The sequence below is a fragment of the Anopheles coustani genome, chromosome 2, assembly GCF_943734705.1.
Source record: "Anopheles coustani chromosome 2, idAnoCousDA_361_x.2, whole genome shotgun sequence".
NCBI classification, from domain to species: domain Eukaryota; kingdom Metazoa; phylum Arthropoda; class Insecta; order Diptera; family Culicidae; genus Anopheles; species Anopheles coustani.
Window position 1 is genome coordinate 68,921,784 of NC_071289.1, and position 26,948 is coordinate 68,948,731.

General features: G+C 45.0%; 2 protein-coding genes across 2 annotated transcripts in view; both read left to right on the plus strand.

Moving 5' to 3' along the window:
* Positions 1 to 6,685, plus strand: part of LOC131263441 (cyclic nucleotide-gated cation channel alpha-3) — a 62,022-nt gene extending 55,337 nt beyond the window's left edge. Inside the window, exons 8-11 of the mRNA XM_058265642.1 lie at positions 2,110 to 2,277; positions 5,469 to 5,613; positions 5,684 to 5,844; positions 6,402 to 6,685. Coding sequence (XP_058121625.1) covers positions 2,110 to 2,277; positions 5,469 to 5,613; positions 5,684 to 5,844; positions 6,402 to 6,685 — 758 coding nt within the window. The remainder of the gene's footprint in view (positions 1 to 2,109; positions 2,278 to 5,468; positions 5,614 to 5,683; positions 5,845 to 6,401) is intronic.
* Positions 6,686 to 21,891: 15,206 nt separating this feature from the next.
* LOC131264893 (uncharacterized) lies at positions 21,892 to 24,102 on the plus strand. Its single transcript, XM_058267159.1, has 2 exons — positions 21,892 to 22,012; positions 23,036 to 24,102. The coding sequence occupies exons 1-2, from the start codon at positions 21,892 to 21,894 to the stop codon at positions 24,100 to 24,102; spliced, it is 1,188 nt and encodes a 395-aa protein (XP_058123142.1).
* The last annotated feature ends 2,846 nt before the right edge of the window (positions 24,103 to 26,948 follow it).

Here is a 26,948-nt window from a genome sequence, read left to right on the forward strand (position 1 = left end):
GTTTGGCGAATGAAAACGTAATCATTAAAATAAAACCACCGTACGAATCTGTCGTCAGCCGACAAGCATCAGGCGAAGCGGGCGAATGAACTCCTTTTTTTTGGATTTTTCATATGTAGCAATCTTAGGATAATCTTAAAACGTAATTTAAAGACATTCATGTAACGACCGCATTCCCTCGTTCGCAGTGGAAAATTGGGAACGCTTTCAACATTGGTGACATTATTTACTCAACTCGTTCGAAATAGATTTCTTTTTATGCAAAACTGGCTTTGCCTAACGCATGTTTAAAGGCCATTCAATGATGAAATTGTGCTTCAAGTGGAATAAAATACGCCACGCATAAGTTTGATGTGATGTTGTTCACTGCAAGCATCCAGCCGCCATGCCCGGGTCCTTGGGACATGCCCGGGTCCTTGGGACGCTGGCGCATAGTCATTTTTTCCTTTTTTTCTGGCTAACACTTTCCTGTTCGCAGGAGTTGTGGGTAAAAGTTCCGTAATTATAAAACTTTCTTTGCAACCAACTCACTTCAGCCTTCGAGGAAAACGATAAAAATATCATTGTTCAATTAAAAACCGCCTATCGGATAGCATAAGGAGCCGGGTACGTCGATTCTGAAGAGAATCCGAGACGTGACGGGCACATGCCCGAAGGCAAACGGATTGTCATTACGTTTGCTTAACGAGATCCGTTTCACGGCGGAATGGATTCAAATTACCATATTTTTAATCAATCGATACAAATCCTACATGCAGCAGGCTGATCCTTTGGCGCTAATGGTTCTTTCGTGTGCCTTCGGGTGTCGTCGGCTGCATTTTGCTAATGTGAACATGATTGCACCACGATTGCCACGCAGAGTTTTTCTCCTCCTTGCTCCCACCGAGTGAAATGGCATGGGAAGGTGAAATTTTTCCGCACACCTAGAAAAGATATATCGCGCTTGTGTTGAAACAGGAAAGTTATTTTATACAGGATTGACTTCTCGGAACAGTATTGGAGTTAAAAGTGCTGTTGCCATTGCACTAGTTTAAAGAATATGAATCTATTTTGATCTCAACGCTTAGACAACTCTTTTAATTTCAGCATATGCTTATGTTTTTCAACCAAAATGTTATCCCAAATATCACAATTTTATCATTTCAATATTTTTTCTACACTCAATAGGTTGTTTTCTTAGGTTATCAATGGGGTACCTCCTGTGTACTTTATCAATAATTTATCCTTTTTCTACAATTAACACCATTTTTCTTCTGCCATTAATGGATCAAGATAAAAAATTTTACCTCTCTGTGTCTCATTAGGGATTTTTCCTCTTTTAGTACAAATCGTTATATGTCTTGCTATCTTTCAAGCATTACCACCTTTGAACTTTCTCGCTCTCCCTTTCTCTATTTAACTGTCTCTCTTTCTCTTTCTACATCTCTGTCTCGCTCTCTACCACTCTATTTTGATCTCTTGCTATCGGTTTTTTATGTTTTATATTTTCTCCTGCTCACATACTAACATTTGAATAAATTTCTCTATATATTCCCATTTTGTATAAGACCATTCATATTATAGAAACCCCCGAAGCGTATGTCGTCCGTAAACTAATCGGATTATTTTATTTCTCTTCTCTTGCCCCTCCATTCCATTAATACAACTAAAAAAACACATAACCAAATAAACAAACAATGCCAACAATGCATATGAACACTCTCACACGCCCTTTTCAAATCGTGTATGTCCTGTATGAACTACGGCACGGTCAAAAAAAAAACCCCTACATGTGGAACACAAATTGTACATCAAAACACAAACGAACGGACACTGGTTGGATTGTTGGTGAATACAAAAACGGTGAAAAAATACACAAAAACATCTGACTACACTTCGGCATCGGCATCGATATGGAATTAACACCAATCTCCGATTTGCTGAACGGGTGCGTGTCCACCGGAACACCCTTATCCGGCCCGAAATCGATCCACATCCGCCTTATTGTCCCGTGGCCGTCCCCAAACCAATGCCTTCATCGCCTCCACCCCCTGGGACGATGTAAACCAAAACAAACCAAAACTACTCCAAATGGTCGCCTTCATCTGTATCGCTTCCGGGGTGCTCCAGGAAACCGCCGTACGGCGAGCGTCCGCTCGGTCGGCTACAGCGATCTGTTCGTGCTGAGCAAAAAGGACATGTGGGACGTGCTGAAGGAGTACCCGGCGGCCCGAGTGCGGCTCGAGGCCATCGCCGTCAAGCGGCTGGAGAAGTACAAGAAGGCGCCGCTGGAAAAAGGTAATGTGAAAAACAATCCCCAACCAACCTTAAGATAGTTTTAGACGGCTTGTGTCGATTGGACGCCACAGTGCAATCTGTTCACTTAATCGACTGTATTGTGTTGCCTGTAAAACAGCGCCGCTTCTGTTGTGTTTAGCTTGACAGCAAGCACGCACATTTTTTTATTTTCTGTTTGATTATGGTTCGATAAACATCGAACGGATGGCTTTTTTGTTTGTTTTGGCTGAAAATATTTGTTTCTTAAACACGCTTTGAACATTGTAAGCTTTACATTTCTTTTTTGTTCATTCTTAAACTGTATCGTAAGGCGGGACAAAAGTGCACCTTTAATGTTAGGAGTCACCGAAGAAAAAGATATGTTGAACGAAAATTACAGCGAACAATCGTTGGCGTATATGCTGCAACATGTAGAGCTACAAACGGTAGAAGTAGGTTGAAAAGAACGAACAATAGAAGAATACTATGAACACAAAACTTTTTATGCAATTTCGCCCCCCATTTGATTTATGATATTGATCAGTTCATTGGATATCATTGACCTTTGTATTTCATATTAGAAAATACTAGAAGGTTTTATTTTATTTTCCAAACTTTGATAGTTTACAAGATTATTGTGGTGTTAGAATTAAAAACAGAGATCAATAGAGTAAAACGGAAAGGCAAACAAAACCCCTTTTCCATAATTACTTGAAAAGCATTTTTTCGGAAAACGAACGGAGATTTTCCATGCCAGGTTAATAATTTGAGACCAGATGTCCTCGTTTAATTATTCAAGTACAATCATCATTATTTTCACAGATTATTTATCAACCTCCTCTTCTTCAGACCAAAAATAATTTTAAAAAACATAATATCAAAATCAAAACAATGTTTTTGAGTGCTTTTCCAAGTGTCATTTGAAATCATTTAACTAAACGGCCCGAAGAGTTTAGCAGAAGAACTCACGGCAGTATCAAATATCTAAAATTTATAAGGTATTTGTTGTGAATGTAGAATATGTTGGGTTAAATTAGTTAGGACAGCGCCATACTGAATAAGTTTGAAAAACTTGATTTGTTTTCATCGGAGGATATTTTCATTGCTGTCTCCACCAACATAATACGAGGATTAAATCCAATTCTGTCGAGCATTCGTTAAGTAATATATTGATGAATGTCTGTCTGAATGTAAATGCAGAGTATTGTTATATTTCAACACACGTTATAGTTTGCCGGTGCATTTTATCTCACCGGAGCATCTTGCCTCCCTTTCCCTAGTGTGTCGATGATCTTATCATGGTCATTTGCGTTCAAGCGTGTCCATTCTGGATCAAGCAACTAATTCCCCGAAGCGCTTGATTCAGGGTCGAGATTAGCTAATTCGTCCTTGTGAGTATCGCTACGCAAGAACGAAACTGATGCAGTTTAAAGTAAATGCCCGTAAGTGTGCGTCCTAAATGCGGACACGTACGCTCGTCACGAAAATCTAAACAATCATCGTCAACTAGTCGAGAAATATTGATCCTCCCGAAAACAGAGGGACCCATTTTTCTCCAAAACCATCATCGAATTGTTCCAGTGTACACAGTGATAAATGGAAGAACCCCCACTGGAAAGGTGGAAAACGATGGTGACGAAACAGGTGGTTCGCTGACCGGAAAAGGGGCAAGTGGAGCCGGGGCAAAAGTTGCTTCTGAAGTTTAGATTGTTTCATCTTGCATTTGCATCCAACCGGACGACAAACGGACGGACGGACGGACGGACGTGCTCGTGACATATTACGGGTGCCGTTTCGTTCCGTTTCATTTCACCCCTCCCGGGCCCCGGCCCACGTTTGGCCCCGTTGGTCGTTTGATGTCTCCACCCGGTCGGAACGCCGGTACGAATGGTGGTTCTTTCTATTTCTGTTTGCCAGCGGGTGTGTGTGTGTGGGTTCTGTACCTGACCGAATACGAAGGTGTCACACACGGTGGCCGGACCTGGTGCAAAAGACACATCCCGGGATGGATGGGAAGATTAAATTTTCAAACGAGAGTATCTTTCGGGAAGGATTTCGGAGGCCCGGTTGCCTGAAGGATTCCAAATGTTTGTCCCACTGTTGTGCCGGCCGCACGACCATTGCAACATTATTTCTGTCGCTTTTTGGTCTCGGTGGGAGGAAAATCTCTTTTCGACGGGCGCATCGCATGTTCTGCTTCGTCTTTTGTCCAACGACAACGAAACTTTCTGCCGCATTGATACGAGATGCTATATCAGTTGATGTTGTCAAATAGTTTAAAATTTTGAACAAAACTTAAGAAATAACCCTCATTAAATGGTCAATAATATAAAAAAAAGCAAAACAAAATTTAAGAAATAACTCTCGTTAAATGGTCAATAATTTAGAAAACCATTTTATGAATTATAAAAAAATAATGCATTAATGACACATTAAGAGACATGTAAACATTAGAAGCAAGGGAATGAAAAGAAAAAGGCCAAACGAAAATTTAACAAATGGAGTTTGTCGACAATGTGGCTATAACGCATAAACAATGCAAATACTGCTTGGACGAAAAACTACTACTTCAATAGTTGGAAAAGGTATTTTTCATCCTTTTTTTTTGTCATGTTGACCAAAGCACCATGAAAGGATGCTTCTTCATTTTTTTTTTTTCATATGTTCTACTTCACTAAGATATTTGATGACAATTTAAGCTCACCAGCTAGAGGTGAGTATTTTACAATTTTTTTATAACTTCGATAGGTTCTCAGGCCTAAGCCAAGATTGCGTCTAATCTGGATATGGAAATGAATGTCCATCCGGTAGTTTAACTGACACTTATTTAAGTGTCGTAAAGTCAATAAAGCTACTCACAGCGGTTGTTTTGCGTCTTTCAAAAACAATATTGCATGCTTTAGTTTTTTTTTATTTAATGCCAATTGCTTTATCTTAACTTTATTGGTTTATTTATTTGAAAAATAAAAAGAGTATTTTTGCTAGCATCAAATAAAACATGATGATAAATTTGTTGACCAAGAAACGGTTCAGGTGCTTGTCCGGTTGAATGTATTTGCCCTTTTTTTCTTGTACACATATATATATATTTGCTATTGAATATGATATTTTGCTCCGAATGGGTAGTTTGCGTACTTTATCGTTTCGTCGGGTTTTCTTTAGAGTGTTACTGTGTTAACTGTGTGCCTATTTTTGTGATTAATTTACTAAAGTTGCTATGGGACGCTGCCAATCGACACCAGGTCTGGTGGAAACGAAGGGGCGCACCACGATCGAGGACATGTGGATATCGCCCACGACGGCCGTCACGTCGGCGGGTTCGATGATGGTGCCCTCGTACCCTCCGCCCGCGAGCAGGTAAGTCGATCGTTTGCCCGCCCACGCCCGTCGCACGCTTCCGGCTCATGCGGTTTTCTCTCGCACCCAGTCGCATCACGAGCCCACGGTCGCACCGGGGGGAGGTGAGCAGCAGCCGGCAGCCCCAGTCGCCCGGTTCGATCAGTCCGAGCGTGCACAGCTCCGAGGAGCGGCCCCGAAGCCGAACGGCATCCCATCTAGCCCGACCGCAATCGCAACCGTGTCGGTCAGGTAAGAGACACGTGGCCCCTTTTTCCTTACCGTTGTACGTAGCGCAAGTATTCGCGTTCCCACGATTGTTAGTAGTGAGTGCTGCCGAACAAGAAAAGGCTGAGTACACCGCTTCGGACAGTATCGAGAGTTTAGGGCACAGTGCGATACAGTTAACACAGTTGTTTGTTTTTATTTTTCAATAATGCCCGCTTTCGTTCCATCAAACACGCTTCACATATTCATTAGTACATTTAACCTCCACTTTCACCTTCCGTACACTCTCTTATGCACCCGCATTTTGAACGCTACACACTTGCTGCTGGTTCGAAATTAACCCGTTTCCTAGCGCCAAACGTCCGGAAATAGTTTATCCTATTGGCATTCTATTTAAAGTTCGTTCTCGTAAACATGTTTTCAGAAATTGGTGTATCCAAATGGAAGCGAAATTGAGTTACCATTTTCAACCTTACCATCCGGTCAACGGCAATTCAATCTAGTTGCAATATAAATTAAATACCCACCCCCCATGTTCATGCCGTTTCGTTTCTTAACTCCCCTCTCCCGCCCCGTTGCAGGACCTCCGTGTGGTTCGCTGACGCACATCGCATCGTCCGGCGCGTCGCCCCTGCTCGGCTCGCACGAAACCCTCGAGGGCGAAATCAAGCGGCTGCGGGAGCGGCTCCACATGGTCGAGTCGGAGAACTTCACGCTGAACGCCAAGCTGGCCCAGCAGCAGTGGGAGGTCCAGCACCGGCTGGCCGAGATCGAGATGCAGATCTGCGGGGCGTCGTCCGCGTCCAGCGTCAGCCAGGAGAACGAAACCGAAGATCTGGAGCGGAACCGCGAGAGCATCATATAACACGGAAGCGAGCTGCCTCAAAAAGTTGCCCTGGTGTATGTGCGCTGCATGACATAAATCGCAAGCTGACGACGACGACGACGACGACGACGATGACGACAAGGACGACGACTGCGGATCCCCTCATGTCCGGTGAAATCCGAGCGTACGCCTGAAGCTTACGTGCGCTGGGAAACGCGTTTTTCCGGCAAGGAAAGCTTCCTTTCCGCCACGCTTTCCTGCGACAGCACTCCACACGGAACTCGGGCTATCCTTCGTTGAACCGGAGAAATTTAGTTGCGATGCACGCTGAAACAAAGAACCAACCTTAAGGAGGGTTTGTTCGTGCGTCGAATGCATGCATGAGCAAAGGGATTATCCTGCAAACTGGCTTTCGCTCACGCGCCTCCGCTTTCATAACGACCGTGATCTCCGATATCACCATTTTCCTTTACCAACCCATCACACCCCGGGCTACCCTTTTTTTCATTCTTCTTCACGCCCCCATATCGAACGTGGAAGCGAAGCACGTCACGTATTGTCCATCCGGAGAAAACAAACACCCGACACGAGGGGAGCTGGCAACCAGACAACCAGTACAAAAAAAAACCACAGAGATCGCTACCAAACAGCATGACGACGGGTCATCTTTGGCAAAGGCAGCTAGAAAGGAAAAGGGAAAGGGGGGAAATTGCAGAAGCACAGCGAGGAAAAAGCAGCACGAGAGTGACGCTCTCGTGATCCTGCGTCTCAGGCGGGCTTGTTCGTTTCCAGGCGAAACTGAAAGCAAGCATCGGAAGCGAAAACTACGAATTTGCTATGAAATTCGCACTGTACAAAGACGTGCTGACTTGGCGGTTAAGAGGCATGGGCAAGTTGTAAATGAATACCCCCAAACACAAGAAAATATAAAGGTTAAGGAAGCCTAATACCCCTAGCATCTCCCTGGAAAAGGTGATCAAGTCGAAAATCATAAAAACGAAGAAACGAAAAAGAATGATCTCCTACAGGAGGTTTCGTGTAAAAAGAAGTCTTGGGGAATTATCGAAAAAGACAAACGGAAAAGCGCGCGAACGGTGATCCGGATCGGTACCGCTTATAAATTACGATAACGGGGAAAAAAACTCGATCAGACGTTGATCTTTTTAAACCGAAGCAAGCAAGTAACCCAAAATTGACATTTGTAAAGTTTATCTTCCACATTGATACACACATGTTCGGTTTGGCGTTTGCTAAACTAGGCAGGAGCCAACATTTAAATCAATTAACCTAGGGTAGCACATAGTCGGGGAAATGAAGAAAAGTTAAGAAAAGGAGGACAAGGATAAGCTGCTTTAAAATTCGATTCACTTTTTCCGGAGGGCGAAAAAGGAATTTCGGGAATGGGAAAATTTGGGGAGAGCCCGAAGTCAACCGGCGGGAAACCACGCACAGACAACCCGTTCGTCTGGGCAAAGTGATACAAGATGCTGTACTTCGTAGAAGTGTTGATGCGCGAAGGCGAGGGTTAAGGTTTCGAGAAAATGTATCGCTTCGTCACTGAAAACAGCCCGGGCGTATTTATGTCCTTCCCGCTAGGATAATTGGCGAATCGTTAGAAGTAATTGCAAAAATTGCCGAAAAAGAATGGGGGAAACCTTTCGGGAAGGTTTCGTCATGTGAATATTTCACTGTACAGCAAAGCCGCACCACTCGTTCGAGATGGTCGGTTTTGGGTGAGACAGACAGCCATTTTTCTACCGAACGACCCAAAGCGAAACGGCTGCGTGAGTCGACGTTAATGTTACGAAACGGTGCCAAAGTCCCGCGAACGGAATGGGCCGAATGAAAAAAAGAAACACGAAAAACCAAAATATTTAACCTCAACCGAACCTTCCGGTCACCATTTGAACGGGAAATAGCTAGCTTAAATGCGGCACAAACGACCGAGAGCCAACATCCAACCGGATGCTATAGTACTACCCCCGAAGAAGGAGTAATGTTTTCTACCCCGAAGAAAGATTTTTTCTGTATTGAATAATAAGGAGCACTTTCGATCCAAAATTTCAAACACTCGCACTCACACAAACACACACAAAAATCATAAAACCAATGTTACCACATTTTCGATTAAAAACAATGTACTTAAGGGAGAGGGTGGGAAAAACTTATTAACATACAGTCACACTCTTACTATGGGATATTGGGACGAACAACCAAATTCGTACACTTTGATTACCAGCTGGGTTTTAACTACTACATTAAGAAAGAAAGGTGCACAAACACCTACTAAGGCTAAGTGAAACATAATCGAGGATGTGGTGGAATATTTGTTGGGAAACTATTATTAGAAGAAAAAAAACTGTATCTTTATCAAACTCAACTAGTGTCGGACGAGGACCTGCGGGGAATGCAACGGATAATATGAAGCATAGCAAAACTACCTACGGTGAAAAGCATGTTGCCCGAAATGTTGGCGTCGTTTTACGTATGCTGCATTCGCTTGTTTGAGGTTAGTTGATTTGTTGGCAGCTGAAAGCTCGGTTTATGTTTTTCTTTCCTTTGATTTTAAGCCGATTGTTTCCGAGCCTACTTGGTTGAAGCAAAGCTCGATTAAAATCAAGGTTTCGTTCGGTGAACATTTTTCACATTCATTGTTAACGAATTTCATTTCTCGCCGATGCTTAATGCAATCCTCTGTTTGTGGTTCAACCGCTCATCTGTACAGTTTCCTGTACCTCAACTGTTTCCGGAAGGATACCGACAGTCCATCTACTGTCGGGGCCGTATTCGTTACATTAGTTAAGTTTGTGAACCCAATTTGTACATACGAAGATATGAATTACCGAAACCCCCAAATGCAAACGTAGCCTACCGGTCAACGAGCGAGGATGGTTAGGGAAAGGAGGGGAAAAGAATCAAGAGCGTTTAAAATATAAAATAAAACCCACAACAGCATATTCTAAATAGTTAGAGATAGCAACGAAACGAACCGAACCGAACCTTTGCCCGCTTGGAAGGACGGCAGGAATCACGATCAGCGATGCGCACATTGCGTAGCTTAGAGAAAAGTATTCGGCAGCGTGTGACTGGATAAATGTGAGGACCGAAATCATGCCTTCGCGTCATGCACTGGGTTGAAAAGCGGAAGAAAAAGAAATACTGCAAAATGTCGGCAGCTTTCACCAAATGTAAATTTTCTTCACACTGTTTCTTCAAGATGAGTTGTACTCTGTTTTGCCATTGTTTTCATATCTGCCTATTTGAGCTGCTCCTTTCTTATCGGTAATTTTCTAGCATCAGCACTAAACACCGATAGGCGGACGTCAGAATTAGTGGACGTATTTTTTTCTTGAACTGAAAACAAATGTTTTAAAATGCATGAGTCATCCCGGGCTTTAAACGCGCAAGCAAACGTTTTCTTCAGCTAAAACGCACGTTAAAGTTAGTGAGACATCGTGTTGTTCCTTCGAACACTATCGAGACCGAATCGAGGCAAGCAGTTGGCAAACAAACACACACACAAACACACCTAAACCTATTAGTGAATGTAAGGGAAATTCCAGTTTAACGGGACCAAAGGTGTGTACGGTACACCCCGCCGCAAGCAGCATAGCCAGCAAGGCAACTCTCCAACAAGGATCCTTACTCGACGTACTCACCCTTTACAGCGGATTGTTGTGGTCCCACTCGTTGGCCCTAACCGTACCAAATAAATATATCAGACAACGAACGGTTGTCGCAATAGCGTCTCGATGAAGAGTGGGTGGACAATGGTTTAATGTTTTCAAAATTGTTTATCGTTGCGAACAAAAAAGGGTAGACGACGTAAAACGCTTTGGCATATTGTCTAATTTTAGTGCATATCCTTTCGAAAGTAAATTGTATCAGATTAAAAATTTAATTCGATCTGGATATAAACCGTTGGCACAAATAGCTTTTAGCGCATCAACGAAATCTATAAATTCGGTGAACAAAAATTCCCTACACAATCTTCAAATCCACAATTGAAACAGCCAATTGTGAAAAAGTAATATCGCTAGCAATTCAACCGATATTAATATCGCCAAATATGTATGCGTCGAGTTTGAGGATTATTGTTTGAAAAATGATAGCAAAAATAAGTGGTTCTTAACTAAAGAAAATGAAATAGTAGAAATGAAATATGGTTTATAGTCCAATGATACTATTTCGATTCACGGAATACCAGTCAACGATCAGAGGTTATTTTTCGAAAAACCAATAAGATCCTCCTATTTAAACATTTATGTTTCATCTTTGACACAAAATTCACAAATTCGCAAAATTCGCAAAATGCTCGAAATTCGTCTTGATTTCATTTAAACATTTACAAATTTTAATTCCGCAAGCATAGAACTGTTCAACGGGTCGTTTTTAAACGGAGAGTCGTGATTGGTCGGCCCGAACCGGTCGAAACCGGTTCTCCGAAACGGTTCTTCAAGGTCAAGCTTTGAAGCTGAAAGCTTTTCTCAAAGCTTTTTTTTCAAACCGTTTCTTGATTTGATTTCAATTGTCGTTGGAACTGTAAAACTTGTCAATAGAATCGTGTTGCAAAAAAAACGGAATTGGGGCAGCATTTGTGGTTTACTTTCCAAAAATCTACCCCTCAAAACACAGCATTACTGCCATTCCCTAGAGAATAAATTCGCGATCAAACGAGGGTTAGTTGAACGTAGTGAAATACGGATTATGAGAAACTTTAATGGCAAGGGAAATTAAAAATCGAAAAATAGAACAGATCATTGCACGACTGTACATGGTGGCCGAAACAATAGTTAATTGTATTTATAGAAACACTCGAATTCCTACCATACGACACACCTTATCACACGCAAAATCAAACCCTTAATGGAGGACATTGGACTTTATGAATAACAAAAAATGATAGTGAAGGCAAAGCAAATGCCGAAACTTCGGACAAAAAAACATAAAATGAGCCGCATCGAACGATCGTGAAGATGAACTTACACTACACCTACATTGAAGAGGTACTAAAGCGTTTACTAGTGAATAATTAAAATATGCGAAAACGGGAACTGGTGGCCACGATGAGGGAGGGTGGGTCGATTTCCAATCAGTGATGGATTGAACTAGTATAGGAAAAAGAAAAAGAAAACCAAACAAAGATTGGAAATGTTTAATGTTACAGCCCGTGGGAAAACCAAGAAAAGATGGAGTTAAATAACTTAAACTGTATAATGCAACCCCTGCAAAAGTGGAAATCCTCGACGTAGGACAGAGACGATTTTATAGCCAAATCTCCTTGCTTCGATAGAAAGGCGTAAAGCGCGTGTGTGTTTTCGTTTTCCTCACTTACACCGGTACGCGCACATTCCCTTAAGTCACGAAATGTTGCACTGAACGAGTTTGAGTTTTCCTTCCCCAGAAACAAGGTTCGTCGTAGGACCGAGAGAAAAGTAAAACTGCCAAATTTTTTAGATAAACTAAAATATGATTACGAATGAAATTGCACGGAGAAAGAAATGAGACGAAGCACTTGGAATAGTGGGAGGTATTTTTCGGAGGTCGTACGCAGGGATCACTAACGCCAGGGCAAAGAGGACAAACAGCATTCGGTTCCATTCGGTTGTTCGCTAAATTCTTTGCAGCAGAGAGTCTCACACTCATTATCGCTGATTGCACACGTTTCGGCTACCGTTTCCAAATCGGTTGCAAATGCGCGCGTTCGACCCCTGGTAGCGACCTTAACATTCACTATCGCTTCGGTAGCCGTGTGGGATGAACTTGCTCTCAATCTTCTAATTTATGGCTGCACAGTGCGATCCGTCGGTAGAGCTACGAAAATTGCACGTTTTCACCGTCGTTTGACCGGTCGGCGCAGATTTTTCTTTTGTCTGCGCCTAGTCGCTCCTTACGAACGGAGGCGCAGCACTGATTTATGGTTATTCAAATAGGCCTATGGGGACCACCACGTAAGACGGTTCCGTTTCTTGCCATCCACGGGGCATGGAGCTCGGTTATGCCAAGGTTTTGAATCGCAAATTATCACGTTGAGACTTCAACTCGTGCATCATTTGATTTAACCTTTACTTTAGTTTTTAATGCTTGGTGATGAGAGTAACGCTTTTTCTACCGAATGCCTCCATTAGCACCTCACTATCGGAAACTCTAGCCGGTTTCACGTTCCGTTTGGATCGCAACGCCAAACGCCAAAGGGTTTCAAGTTGATTCGAGGGCGCGTAAGTGATTTGCAGCATGCGTTGTCATTTGTTACTATCCTCAATGCTACCATTGTCCTCTTCCACCCAACAGCAACGAGTCGCTTCGCTTTACTCCCGAATGTCTAGTAATCGAACGTTGGTGTACGTCGCCGAGCCCCGAATTCCTCCGTGAATCCTATGTGTGAGCCAGTCGGGGAACGATGGTGCGCGAACTGGACCCACGGTGGCGAATCTGATCCGATGATCATGTAAATAGTTGTATTTTAAGAGAGAAGAAAACTAAAGTTCCACAAACCATACCAAACGGAAAGCCAAACGCAAACCATAACGAAAAGCCAAATCTCCCGAAGGAACTATAAAAACCAAAACCGTAAACCGTGCGCCAAACGAAAACAAATGTGAATATTTATAGTCTTCTTTTCTTTTGCAAAGAGTCGTAAATTCGCAAAACGTTAGAGGGAAATAGTAAACAAATCTGCACCGCAAAAATGCCGGACGCGATACAGTCGGGAGGGGGCAAAGGGAGAAAGTTAGCGAAAGTCCAAACAACTAAAAAAAATTATGAAGGAAGAATAGAAAAACACTAACCCACACCGGTGCAGAAGGAAATAGGCCATCAATAAACTATGACTTAAAGTGGCTACAAAAAAAAAAAAAAAGAAAGACAGAGGATGCAAATGAAGATCACACGAGAAAAGCAGTCGATAGCCGGATCATGCACACAGAGAGTTAGAGAATAAAAACACAAACTCGAAAATATTAGAATAGAAATATCGTGATCGGTGAAAACACACACACAGTGCTTAGGTCGTTGTTCGGTGGTTACAAGCGAAACCAACGAAAGCACAAAAGAAACGAAACGATGTCGCCAAAAAATGGGGGCTTCGGGAAAAAAGGCGTTTAAAATGAAAATTAAGAAGTTAAAATCGGCACACAAACATGCCAACTATATCCACGGCCGGTGGAAGTTAGTACACGCAAGGAGGCAACAGTGAAACGAAACGGTGGATGCGAACGAGACGGCATTTGTTAAATTATAATATTTTCAAATTTATTGTAATTTCTATGAAATATATGAACATGATGAAAAACATGAGCAAAAATGCGAACGAAAATACTGCGGCCCACTTGGATGATGTTATTTTGTCGGTTGAAATTCAAAGAACGAGCAACAAAATCTTTTCAGCTGCGTGCCATTAATGTTAAGCGCTTGGATGACTTGATTTAATTTTTACGACTTTTTCCAGTTTGTTTGCAGAAGAATGTCAACGTCCTTTGCATACCAATCGGAAGCAGCGACGATCGTTCGGCCCGAAATGGACGCAAGTCGGAACCACTGAAACGATCACGTTTTGGCATAAGATTACACTTTTCTCTGCAGTGATTTGACTGTGAACATAAATCTTGTCCATTTCGTAACGCGCGTTCAGGGAGAGTGTAAGTAAGTCTTGTCTTCGTTTAAAATGTGGTAAAATCGAGCTGATCGACGATTCTTCCTGAAAGCCGGCCGAAGCGCGCCATTGTTGATGTGTGTGGATGATCATAAAATGCTTCGCGACCCAATCACAACCTCCTAACGCGCGTCGTGGAATGCACCCCGCGAGGCTTCCGCGTGTGTGTCACGTCGGGCTGCCTTTGTGCTTCCTTTCATATTTCTTCGTTGTTTACCGTTCGATGCCGCCAACCTTCGCCGTTGTGCCGTTTGGATGCCCTTCGAACGGTCGGCCGGTGTCACCGGTGTGGTATTTATTTTCCTTTTTAAGATGTCGCAGGTCCAGCGAACGTTGTTTGGCAAAAACCCGTGGTAAAAACCATTGATTCATCAGAAGAAGAAAACCCCATGGTAAAGGTTTTGTGCTCGACGACTTCCCTGGAAGTGGTTCAGCTGCAAGGATGCATATCACGTTTATTGGCCAAACTACTGATTTATTGAATCATCAAAAGAAGAAAAAACCCGATCTTAAGGGTAAGGTTTTGTGCTCGATGACTTCCCTGGAACTTGTGCTGATGGAAGGATGCGCATCAGTGATGTTGGTCAAACTAACGATTCATACGAAGGAGTCATATAAACACATTCCAATCAACATCTGGTTTAGGACCTCCAAACATGTTTGGGAGCGAAATAAAGTGAAAACACCTTTCGGCTCTCTCTCTTCCCACAAATGGCATCAGGTTTGGCAGCTTTCGATCACTCGTCTGTGGCGCCTCAGGCGAGGTTGGCTCTCGATTTCAACCCCCGCTATCACGCAGCTCGAAGCATCCCCCTTTTTGGCCGGACCCGATCGGTCATCTTAGGATGGATTGATTCAAGAGCAAAGAAAGAGACCGGCGGCATGGCCACCGACTGGCGAACGAGATACGGTGCAGCGTTGACGTAACTGGCTCGCGTGAAGTGTCGCGTAACCCTGGACTAAATTCTTTCGCCGTCGTCGTCGTCGTCTTGGTCGTCGTCATCAGCAACGTTGTCCGGCCTGAAAGGAGTCACAAAAATGCGACCGTTAAACCAGCATGATGCGAAAGAAGGAAAAACAATCCCAAACAAGGCCCGACCAAGGTGAGGCGGGCAAAAGGAAGCAAAGTTTATATGAGCGATCGTTTACGGTTACTCGCGCAAACTGGATAAGGTGGCTCGGTAGGTGATTGGGGGCGGGTGTGGAGGATCGGGGTGGCGGGTGGCGAGTGTATCATTAAAATGGGCACCTCGTTACATTGAACGGGGGTGGGAAGAAATTCTAGCAGAATAAGAATGAGTCACGGTAATAATGAAAGGTGTTTTAACCCTTGCATGCCGTTGATGGAGACGTATTCCTTACCGAACCAAACCCGTTCTAAAGAAACAGACGTACCTTAAAGTGTTTGTCCAGCATCCACGCTTGTCGCCACCGAACTCAGTTCATCTGACATACGGTCTGGTTATTTGATGGGTTAAAATTGTTTGTCTGGTTATTGATGGGTTAAAATTGTTTTTGATGGGTTGTAATTGGTTTAGTTACATCCTTTTCAATCCTATACGACACACTAGTAATTGACGAAACTATTTAGAATTTGATGTTAAATCAACTGTTTGAAGCTTAAATCTATCAAATGACACATAATCAAGCTGTTTAAACAGGCAATCTGACCTCCTGTGTTATTTTATTTATCAATTTGCTTGCTTACCATGTTGATGTATAGAAGTTTTGATTGAACATGTTATAATAAAATATGTGTTTACCCAAATAACACCCAGATGTTACAGCTGGGAGTTACCCAGACTTTCTTATGTAGGTAGCCATTGACGAAGACGATCTGTTACTAGAATCTGTGTATGAATCTTCTTCAATCTCTCATTCAAAGATTCATGAATCTATAAGGCTAGTGTCATTCCTTCGTCGCATACGGTTTTATTGAATATTAGATTAGCAAATTTTCTTATTATTTGTCAAATTTGAAGAAACTTAGTGCGACAATCAATAGAATAGCGTCAACTGAACGCACGATGGCCTCAACTTTTAGCAACACTTCGTTTGTGAGGTGTTTGTTCGAGTGCGATTCTTTTAAAAGGAGCAAGGATTGCACTATTACTTGCCGCCAGCGCAAAATTACGGGTAGGCTATCGCAGTATTACTTTAAATCCCCCAATCTTCTTCTTCTTGACTTAACGACCTCTTGGTCATGCCTGCCCGTTTATGGCTTACGAGACTTGTTTCCCTGTTGTACGTGGATAGTCAGTCCTCTCGTACAGGGGATGGTCCGGTCTCGGTTGGGATTCGAACCCACAGCGTCGCCGCCAAATCCACCAATGGTCACATTATATTAACCAATGGTCACGTTACGCTCAACGCTGCTGCAGTCGCAGTAATGAGTTGTACAGATTCTGTAAGGTCTTTGGAAGGTCGTTTTCTTTGACGTAACGTTCCGGGCCTCATGGTTGTAGAAAAACTGTATCCAGTTAAATAAATGTTGGCTGCATTATTGAATGTTTGGTTATGTTTGTAAAACGGGAGTTTTCTCTCCAAGCGGTAGAAATATGTTTTCCAATGTGTATTGATAGCTGGTTCATTTCAACAACTCTCAATCAAAGCGAGTATACGCGTAATAAAATAGTCAATAACACTGTTCGATATTGTTTCCATTCCCTTACGTTCCATTCCCTTACCTTTTGAATGTGGCGTAAGGCGCATGACTAGCCAAGGGTTAATCAAATAAGAGGATCGTTACCCAATGGCAAGAATGCTACGATGAGTCACGTTCACTAAAGTTCAGTGCAAAGTATTCTTCAGCAACAGCAACTCCAACCCGGAATGCTCATCAGTATTGCTACGCGATACGGCTTTGTGTCGTCTCCAAGACACGATGCCGCCGTGGCCAGTTTTGGGCAATCGCACCTAGCTGATCTGCATAAACACTCCCTTGCGCTGTGTGCTGGCAGGCTTGCTGGGGTTGCCTTTCCCTTTGCCTACCCTGCGGTCGCTATCCCTTCCACGCTTCGGGTGTGGACGCACGTAAATGTTTCACTTTCGGGCTCAACCACCGACCAGACCGACGCCATACTGGTGTATGGGTTGCACTTGGGTAACGTGGTGGAAAAATTAAAACCACCGATCGTCACCCAACCGGTCCGGTTCGGGGCTTCCTCATCCGAAACCCTTCCCTTCCAGAAACCCAAATGGGGGGCCTGGAAGGAAACCCACGGCAATCTCACAGCCGCCCGTGGTGGAGTTTGTGTCGGGTCGTGGCTACCGTGGCTTGGCTCGCCTTTTCGGTTTGGTAATCGCGAAAAAGGAGCCCCCTCCTGCTCCGGCCACCAGCCGCAGGCTTCACCGGTTCCGAACGACCGGCACAGCGTTGGTTCGCTAACCCAATGAGTCGTGATCGCGCACCGCTATGCTTGTATGCATGTGCACATGCTAAGGTGGCCACCACCTTCTTTCGTTTCACCGGCTTACCGGAGCTCAGGGCTCGGGAGGCTGGCCACGGTGGAAAACAAAAATCCAAAAATGCAATCAAACTTCAAACTTTCAAACAAACCCTTTTTCATGCTGCATGCGACACTGACGACGCTGAGAAGTGGCTGGATGGTACGTGCTTCGATCAAACAGAACCTGAATGTTTTGTATCCATTTTCAAAATGATAGTAAGTAAGAATTCCTTTACCAAAAGAAACATTATTCGATGGAAAAACAATTGATCCCAAAAAAGAGTTAGGTTCCGCGAAATCTTAATAATTATCACCTCGGTTAAGCTCTCAAGAAGTAAAGTATGTTAATGATCGTGCCCCGGAAAACCTCTCTCAGCAAAACAGGTTTCACGGCGCAAATTCTTTAGACACACCGCTTCCTTCCTAGACCACGCCGTCAGAACTAGACAAAGTCTACTCTCAAGCAAGCCGGTATCGTAAACATCTCCTTTTTATGCCGATCGAGTTCTGGCGTCTTAATGACGCCCTCTTATCTTGACGACGTCTGTTTTAGAAGGGATGTTCACGGTCAACGATTAGCATTTCTTCACGGTCATCCTAGAATTGCGTGGTGGATAGAAAAATATGTCAACGCGTTCCCGACCCACTCCAGGACATACGCACGTTATTTTGATTCGATAGTTTATTCTTCCTTTTCTGATAATCTTTCTAATGACCCAATTTAGTTTGCGTGTAAAGTGTAAAACAGGAAAGCATCGCCCCGTAGTAAAACCAGATTCTCATGATCGAGAGATAAAAAGAGACCAACACGAACGAAAGCATAAGTTGGCACGGACACGGCAGGGGAGATTATCAATGCTGATTATTGGCCGGGAACGGTAAAGGATGCGGCTTCACAGCTCATAAATAGAAAAGTGGAGAAGATCACAGGTTTAACCGGTTTTCAGATTAATCACAATGTGTGTGTCTTTGTATGAGATGTTTTACAATCTCAGTAGGTTATCTATTATCTTAAATATGATAATTTCGCGAACAGTCAGCTAAGCGGCCACACCACACGACAGCGCAGAACACTTTGTGGTACCTAACGGTGTACATGTTGGCAGACAAGAGATCACCACGTGGCGCAGCAACGAACGAAGGAGAACGAAAGAGACGCAGAATATCAGGGTTCGGCAAACTTTTGTTTTTGCAGTAAGGTTCATATTTATTTCTTTATAATTTCAGCTCTGATTTGAGCGGATTACTTACCCTTTGATCACATTAATTTGAGATCAGCACCAGTTTTTCTGCAGTAACCATTTTTTAAAGAAAACATTTCTGTTTTTATTGAAGGAACTCCCTATAAACGTTGCATGGTCGATTATTGAATCACTCGTTCCCACAAAGTCTATGTTCAAAAGGACAATGTGAAGTCCGAGAAAGGAGGATTATAAGGATACAAATCGTACGTCACTTACATGACCTGACGTGCACGAAGAATCGTATGCTGTAGTGTGTAAGTTTATTTCAAGAAAAGGCATGTGGCCATCCAATAGCAACATGCAACTGTTCATAAAATTCAACTTTTTGATTGTTTAAAAAAATACTTATAAGCCTCTTCTCTTCAACTTGAACAATAATATTGGCTCACAATAACTTCAATAGAATACATATTGGTCCTGCGTTACTAATGCATTTAGTTATCATTTAGCTAAGCGTTTTAAAACTATCACTTTTTAAAGCAATTTTTAGCTCCGTTTATGGAAAACATAGGGTTTTAGTACGAAACCATTAGCAAAAAGCTCATTACTTTCTCAGTGTTACCTCAAACATTGCCTCTTTTATTAAATTTCAATTAACCTTCTGCAAGCGCTATGAATGTGGCATCTAACGGGCCAGTGTTTGCCGACCCCTGAGTTTTGTGATTCCTGAAGAAAGGCAAGTGTAAAAGCGAGCAGCCGAAGGAGGATGCGGGTGGTGCTGGTAGGCATTTAAACGCAAGGGCGCCGCGACAGATTGGCCGGCTAGTGGGGGGAGGGGAGGGTTCGGTTGGCATAAATCTATGTATCGTGGGGACCATTTCGTATGCAAACCCCAAGAGACATTCACATCGGGACCGCTGCCCTCCCTTCCAGAGGACCCTACCACCCTTCCTCCCTCCCTACCCCATCCCATCATCAACATCTTTCTTTCTCGTTCGATCTCTTACGCTCGTTGTTGGTGTGTTGGTAGGGACGCCACGATCGTAACCCCCGATCGCGGATCGCGGTCTATTAGTGGCCAGTTGGCGCACACACTCCGTGTATGTTTATGTGTAGTTTTTTATCTCCCTCTCCCTCTTCGATGTTGCGATCCGTTTCATTCGGTTTTTTCGGGGTGGTGAAATGAGCCTGCGCCTGCAATCGGCGTCGAGCCTGTGCCTTTCATTCTGTGATCGATCGTATCCGCGTTCGGTCGTGAATTTGGTCGTGCCTCGCAAGACAGCGTGACAGCGCCGGTTGCAGTTGTTTCCGTGCATCTCGCCCCCACCGTACCCCTCCCGTACCCGCTCGGTGGCGCTCGTGATCAAGATCCGTGGCGCTAAACCCTTTCGTGAGTCCTACACACAGCCGCCACCCCCCAGAGGGTTTTGAGGGTGAATTCTTGTGAAACGTGAACCAAGGGCCGTCGATTTGCCACTCTAGTGCGACACACACAACCACACACACACACACGCAGGCCGGTTCGTGCGGAATCACGCCAGAAACGCGTGGCTAGAAGCAGCAGGGAGTGGTCGAACTCGACGTCGTCGTCGGAGAACCTGGAGAAAGGTCGCCTCTTAACGGAGTAGGTACCGCTAACAACAACCCGTTCGGTGTCGTTGGCCACAACCCGTCTTGTGTCATATTCTGACTCTGTGTGGGGTTGTGTGTGTGTGTTTGTGTATGTGTGACTGTATCGGCGTAGTGTGCGAGTTGTTGTTTTTCGAACCAAAATCATAGCTAAAAAAAAAGAGAACGGATACTAGGAAGCTAGGCTCGGCTCGGTTCGGCTCGAGTGATACGGTGTCTGGCGGAGCGGAGTGAACTAGTGCCAGCCGTTCACGAAAAGCGGCCCAGACCAGACACACACGGAACGAAACGGTGCTCGTGGAGGGTGGAAAAGCAGAAGGTGAATTGGTTTCCAAATTGTGCAATAGAACCGAGGCGGTTTGTTGTAGCGAGCGAAACACGAAATCTGCAAACGACGACACAGTTGACTGAAAAAGCGGGCCCGTCGCCGAACGAGCGGAGTGTCCTTTCTGGCTGGCTTCACCGTGAATGTGAAAGGTGGAATCTCGTACTTTACGTACCCAAGTGTTAACACAAATCACAACCAAAGGGTGTGCCTTGCTTAAGTTGATACAATTTTGGTGAATAAATGTGGCATAATACATATTTAAAAAAATTGCAGCATAGGTTGGTTTTCCCGATCGATTCACGAGTCAAGGTTTGAAATGTCGTATTTGAGGAGAAACATGAGCGGTACTTCTTAAAGTGACTTTTCGTGCAGTATCTGTCAAGAATCTTAACGTTTTTCGGTCGGGTTACCATAATAACGACGTTTGACAATTAAATTTCTTTATCTGCTCAATGTGTGGGGGTGGTTTTAAAATGGTTGATCGTTTCAAGTTTACATTGAATGATTCTTTTTTTGGCTAATGGTTAAAGAAAAGTTGCGGTTAAGTGATGTTATCCGTCGTTTAAGAAAACCAACTAAGTTTTATTTTTATATGGCACAGCATTTCCTAATGGGCCTTTTCTCTTAGAGTAGAGTTTCCGTGACCGAAAGGCGGTATATTATAAATCGGTGACCATCCGTTCGTAATACCGGAGGGGCTGTCTAAGATTCGAGATTCGATGCCCCACCTGTGGCGTGGTGTTTCCTCGCGCTACCGCTACGCCATGGCCACTCCCGAATTAGGACATGTAAAAGTGCGATAAGATATTTTGGTTTTTCGTTTGAACTATACAAGATGAGCTTGAATTTAGTCTCAGGTTTCAGGCGTTGTCTCGAAAACTTGGGACTGCATCTACATTCGCACAGTGTGGCATTTAGCGTCAGTGTTACCCTTTTCTTTATGCATCTCAATCTATGTCCACAGCTAAAGATCAAACCTAAAAAAAAGCTAGGAAGAAATGGCAATGAGGATCACCCTGTTGGCGGCGTGCTGCCTGCTGGCGACGGTAACGGTACTCGGCAGCCCGGTGGACGACTCGGTGCGGGCGGCCCTGTTCCGTCGCATGCGCCTCGGCGGTCCCAAAGGTCAGTTGACAGTTGCTTCAGGCTCCGGGCCCGGCTCAGCCGCCGCACGGACGCTTCTGCTTGCTTCCACCGCTGGTGAAACATTTCACAACGCTCGTGACGAACGGCGTCGCCGTTCATCAGCAGCATCACCGGTGGCGCAGCTTCATCATCATCATCATCATCACTATCGTCTTCATTCATTTACCGCACCCATTTCCCATACGATCCTCCCACCGGAGGGCACACTATCTTCCCCGCACGCTACTAATCCATCCCAAGCTTCGCGTGGTCGTCCTCGGCGACATTTCGATGCAAATCATGTTTCTTCACACCTCACCAACGACAAAAACAACATCATCGTCAGTAGTAACATTCCTCATCGGTCTCCTCCCTCTCATCGCCATCATCGCGATCATCATCCGCACGCTCATAATCACCATACCCTACGCTTGCACGGCACGCACCGCGCACGTAACCACGATGGTGTTGGTGTTGGGGTTGCACGATTAAATAACACCGCCGATGGCCAGCGGGCTGCCGGACGGAACAATAGCTTAAGACCGCAGGCCGGGGTGGACGGTGGTGACGAACGGCGGTTGCTTTTAGAGGCGGAGATCAGCCGGCTGGCGGTGGCGCAGGATGGGCAGCTGCGGGAGCATGCGCAGCGCAACAACTTCGCCTCGTTCAGCGACTACTTCCTGACGCAGCTGCGCCAGCAAAATGCCGCCGTCGCGTTCGCGTTCGACGGCGGGCAGCAACCGGACGCGGTGGCTGGGGTCAGTGCCAGCGAGATCCCGTTTTACGACGATGTCGACGGCATCGGTGACCGCCGGGTGGTCACCAGTAACCCGGAAGGGCACACGCTAACGCCTGTACTAAACACCACCACCACCACCAACAACATCACTGCACACCACACCACAAACACTACCACTAGCACTAGCACTAGCTTGCCCGCCAAAGTCTGGGGTGAAGGTACAGAGTCGCGGTTCGGGCCCGTGTTGGAGTTTGTCTTAGAGCGTGTCCAATCGATATTTTCAGTCTACAAGCACGAGGACCAGAGTCGCCCGGGCGTCCCGGTGGCGGACAGTCTCGACAGCCCGTCGCAGGACCGCCAGAAGGCTTCCCCCGTGGCCGTGCCCGCGCCGAAGGAACCGAGGGAGCTCCCGGAGGACGCTGAGCCGGCATCGACGGCCGCACCGTCGCCGATCAAGGGTGGCTTGAATCGGCTGTTTGCGCGCAAGAAGTACAGCCCGCTGCTGCGCGACAGCTCGAAGCTGGCCACTACGGAGGCGTCGCCGGCCACATCCTCGACGGTGGCGCAGGAGAGTTCCCCATCCGCCTCGGACAGTACCACTCCGGCGACGTCGGCCGGACCGTCGGGCAGTACGCGCCGCACCCGGCCACCCCGACCGGGTAAGCTCCCGCGATCGACCTCGCCGAAGCCGACGGTTTCGGTGAAGCCGACGAAGATTTCGTCCCGCTTCTCTAAGGCCACCACCGAGCCCACCGAGAGTACGGTCGCGGTCGTCACCCAGCGGACAACCCGCGGTCGCCGGACGCGCCCATCCAAGCCGTCGAAATCGGGCACCACCACGACCACCACCACGACGGAGGAACCAACGACAACGACGACGACGACGACGACCACGACGTCAACTACGACCACAACGACGACAACGACCACACCGGCACCATCGACCACGACCACGACTACGACGACAGCTAGCAGCACCGCACCGGTGGACGGTTCCTCCCCCTCCGCCAGCTCCCCCGCGGCCGATCCTTCCCCGGTAGTCCCGAACTCCGGAGATGTCACCCCGTCCAAGGCTTCGTCGGAAAGTGTGACGTCCGGTTCCACTACGACCACCACCAGCACGGCCGCCCCGAAGCAGCTCCCCGCAGCCGACGAGGACGACTCCGAGGTGCCACCGAGGATCGTCTCCAACGGACAGCAACCACCCCAGCGGGACGAACCGGAACCGGTGGTGAAGACGTCACCTGCGAAACCCGAACGTGTCATCCCGGTGGTCGAGAAGCAGGACGAGCTGAACGAGAACGAGAGCCTGCTGCAGTCGGCCAGCTACGACACGTCGAGCGAACAGTAAATCGATGGAAGCTGCCCTTCTCCATTCTCTCTCTCTCTTCCACCCGCAGGCGCCTCCGTGAAAGTAAAAGTGCGGAAAACATTAACAACAAAACACAAAAAATAAATAAATCCTAAAAAGACGATGTTATAAAGATATTTTAACGAAGCGAATGTATGTACGACGGAATGTGTGATAGGGATGTGAAATATTTTATTGTTTGAGCTTACACCGCTGTTTTGCCCTTCTAATTTTTCTAGTTCTTACCGCGCTACCGTTAGTCCGCTCGATTTCCCGGAGCATTGACCTTCTTCGGCAGCGTTCGTCCGCGTTAGCAAACGTTGTACGAATGAAATAAAGTTTAGTACCACTGTACGCTCGATGCTGGTGCGATGTCCTTTAATTTACTTCCGAAGACCGTGAAAGAAACTGAACAGAAACCCGATTTTGATGTCAAAGTGTAAGGCAACTCATGAAAAATAAACTGATTTTAGTTTTATTCCTACGTCAAATATTACCGGTTGATTTTCGACTGACACCCTCACATATAAGCAACAACGAATACCATAAAGTTTACCAATCGAGCATATTGTAAAAACTGTTTTAAAGGCCTCCGCTAACGAAAAGGTTAATATAAAGGCAGAAGAGACGATTGCTTGAATATATTTCTATGAGTGCTTCCAAATCAACGTAAAGTTTACAAAAAAAAAAAACATATTTCAATATAGGATATGGGTAACAGATTGACGGAAGAAGAGGTTAACTCCTTGATTGTAGTATGACCTTTACGTTCAAATGGCGTACCAGATCTTAAAAGTCCTTAATTTTTTCGTTGAAATAGTATAAGAAAACTTTAAAAACGTTTTAACTGTAGTTATAGACTTTCAAAGTTATGGACCCTTTACTTCGTTTAAAAATGTATTTATCAAAAATTTCTATATGTTAAAAAAGAAAATTTCAAAAACAAAAGACCAACAATCCGAATAATTTTTCTGTGTTTGAAAACAAATCCTTTTATTTATTTATAGTCAAATCCTTTCATTTTTGAACATTTGTTCTTCAAATGCTTAGTTTTTTTTCTTGTACCAAATGTGATAATAATTGTAATTTGCTACGCATTATGTTGATTCTATTTCTATCAGAGCTTACCCAAATCAACGTAAAGTTTCCGAAAAAACCAACTATGGGATATGGGTATCAGATTGAATGAAGAACAAGTTAACTCCTTGATCGTAGTATAAACTTTACATTCAAACGGCACATCAGGTCCCAAAAAATACTAATTATTAAAATGTGTGAAAAACGTTTAATCTGTAGTTATAGACTTTCAAAGTTATGGATTGTTTATTTCGCTTGTAAAAGTATTTATCAAATTTTTAGATTGTAGACTAAAAATATCAAAAACTGTCAAACTGACCATCCCTTCTGATGGTCAAACAGATCCCAAAGACCAATATTTAAAGTACGCCATCCAGATAATTTACATCCTAGAAAGAAGAGCTTAGTGCCTTTCGTTTGTTTGGTAAGATTTTTGTTATGGTTGTTTCACTGAAAATCCCCTCTTTTTTGTACAATTATTATTCAAATGCACTGTTGTTTGGCTTGTACTAAGCCCATGTGGGGATAAATAAATTGTAATTTGTTACGCACTGTAAAAGCATAAAAGCTTTTCAGCACAACCGTACGCTTTTATACTTGTACTAAAGCATGAGCCGTAGGTGAGCTTCACATGCTTTTTCCATGTTTCTCACACAAGCGTTTGAAAGCTTTTCCGTGAAGTGTTTCCTCAGAAAATCAAAACTACTCTTTCAAGGCACTCGGTGCTTTTTTCAGCTCACTGCGATCCGCTGCTGGGATTGCTGTGTTGGTTGGATCATGATGGACCGCGATGAGTGTCGAGTTTTCTTTGTTGAAAGCAGCTCGAGCGCCTTAGTCAACGTTTGACAGCGCAAACGTACGGTGCGCCCCCAAAAGACCGTCCGAGCAGTGGATCCGTCGCCGGATCCGGCGATTGTGCAAGGGAAGCGAAGCGAGGTTTGTTGTGGGCCTTTAGTGACAATCATCAAGAGAGTGAAAAGGTGAAGAAAAAACAAACCCTATCCCCGAGCTTGGTAGGTGCGGCTCCGAAAAGGGCGTGTTACTTAGGGGCCGAAGTGCGAGAGTGCGGTGTGCGGTGTGTTGTGTCGCATAATCGTCCGCCGTTTGCTGCCCAGAATCTGCACAGGTGAGTGATGGTGTCGTGTTGCTGGCGGTCGGGCTGGGAGGGGCCCTTTTCGGTAACGACTGGTTGTCAGCGCGAGTTCCAACGTGCGGGGGAATGATGGTTTGCGGTTCCAGGAATGTGCGCGCATAAATCGGAATGGTGAATCAGATCGGGCCGGGAGTCGTTTTGCTCGCTCGCTCGTTCGAGGTCGTGCGGTGAATTAAAATGCATCTTAGGACCCTCACACACCAATCTCCGTGTGCGAGTGAACGAGACACAGACACACACAGTCCGCGCTCGTGGGGATAAAGATGGTGCAATTCCTCCACCTTTAGCTTCACATAGTCCGGGATGAAAAATGTCCCGGGTCGTACTGGCGAGGTTATTACTTCTTTTTTTTTACTATCCATCCTTCCGTTGTATTCCCTTTGGCTTTGTCCCTTCGATCGAACCAGGGGAACTCCTGCCGGGAAACGGCGAGCTTTTCTCTTTATTTTGCCCATCCCAGGCAACGGGTGGCCACATTGTGCCACCGTACCATTGTTCCGAGTTGGGTAAATCTTGATTTAAAACACCATTTGGTCCAGCGCATCCTCCCAGCGTCCACGGCGAGCGCTGGGGCGCTTTCGCTTTGGGATGATGAGGAAGCGAGGATGAAAACAAT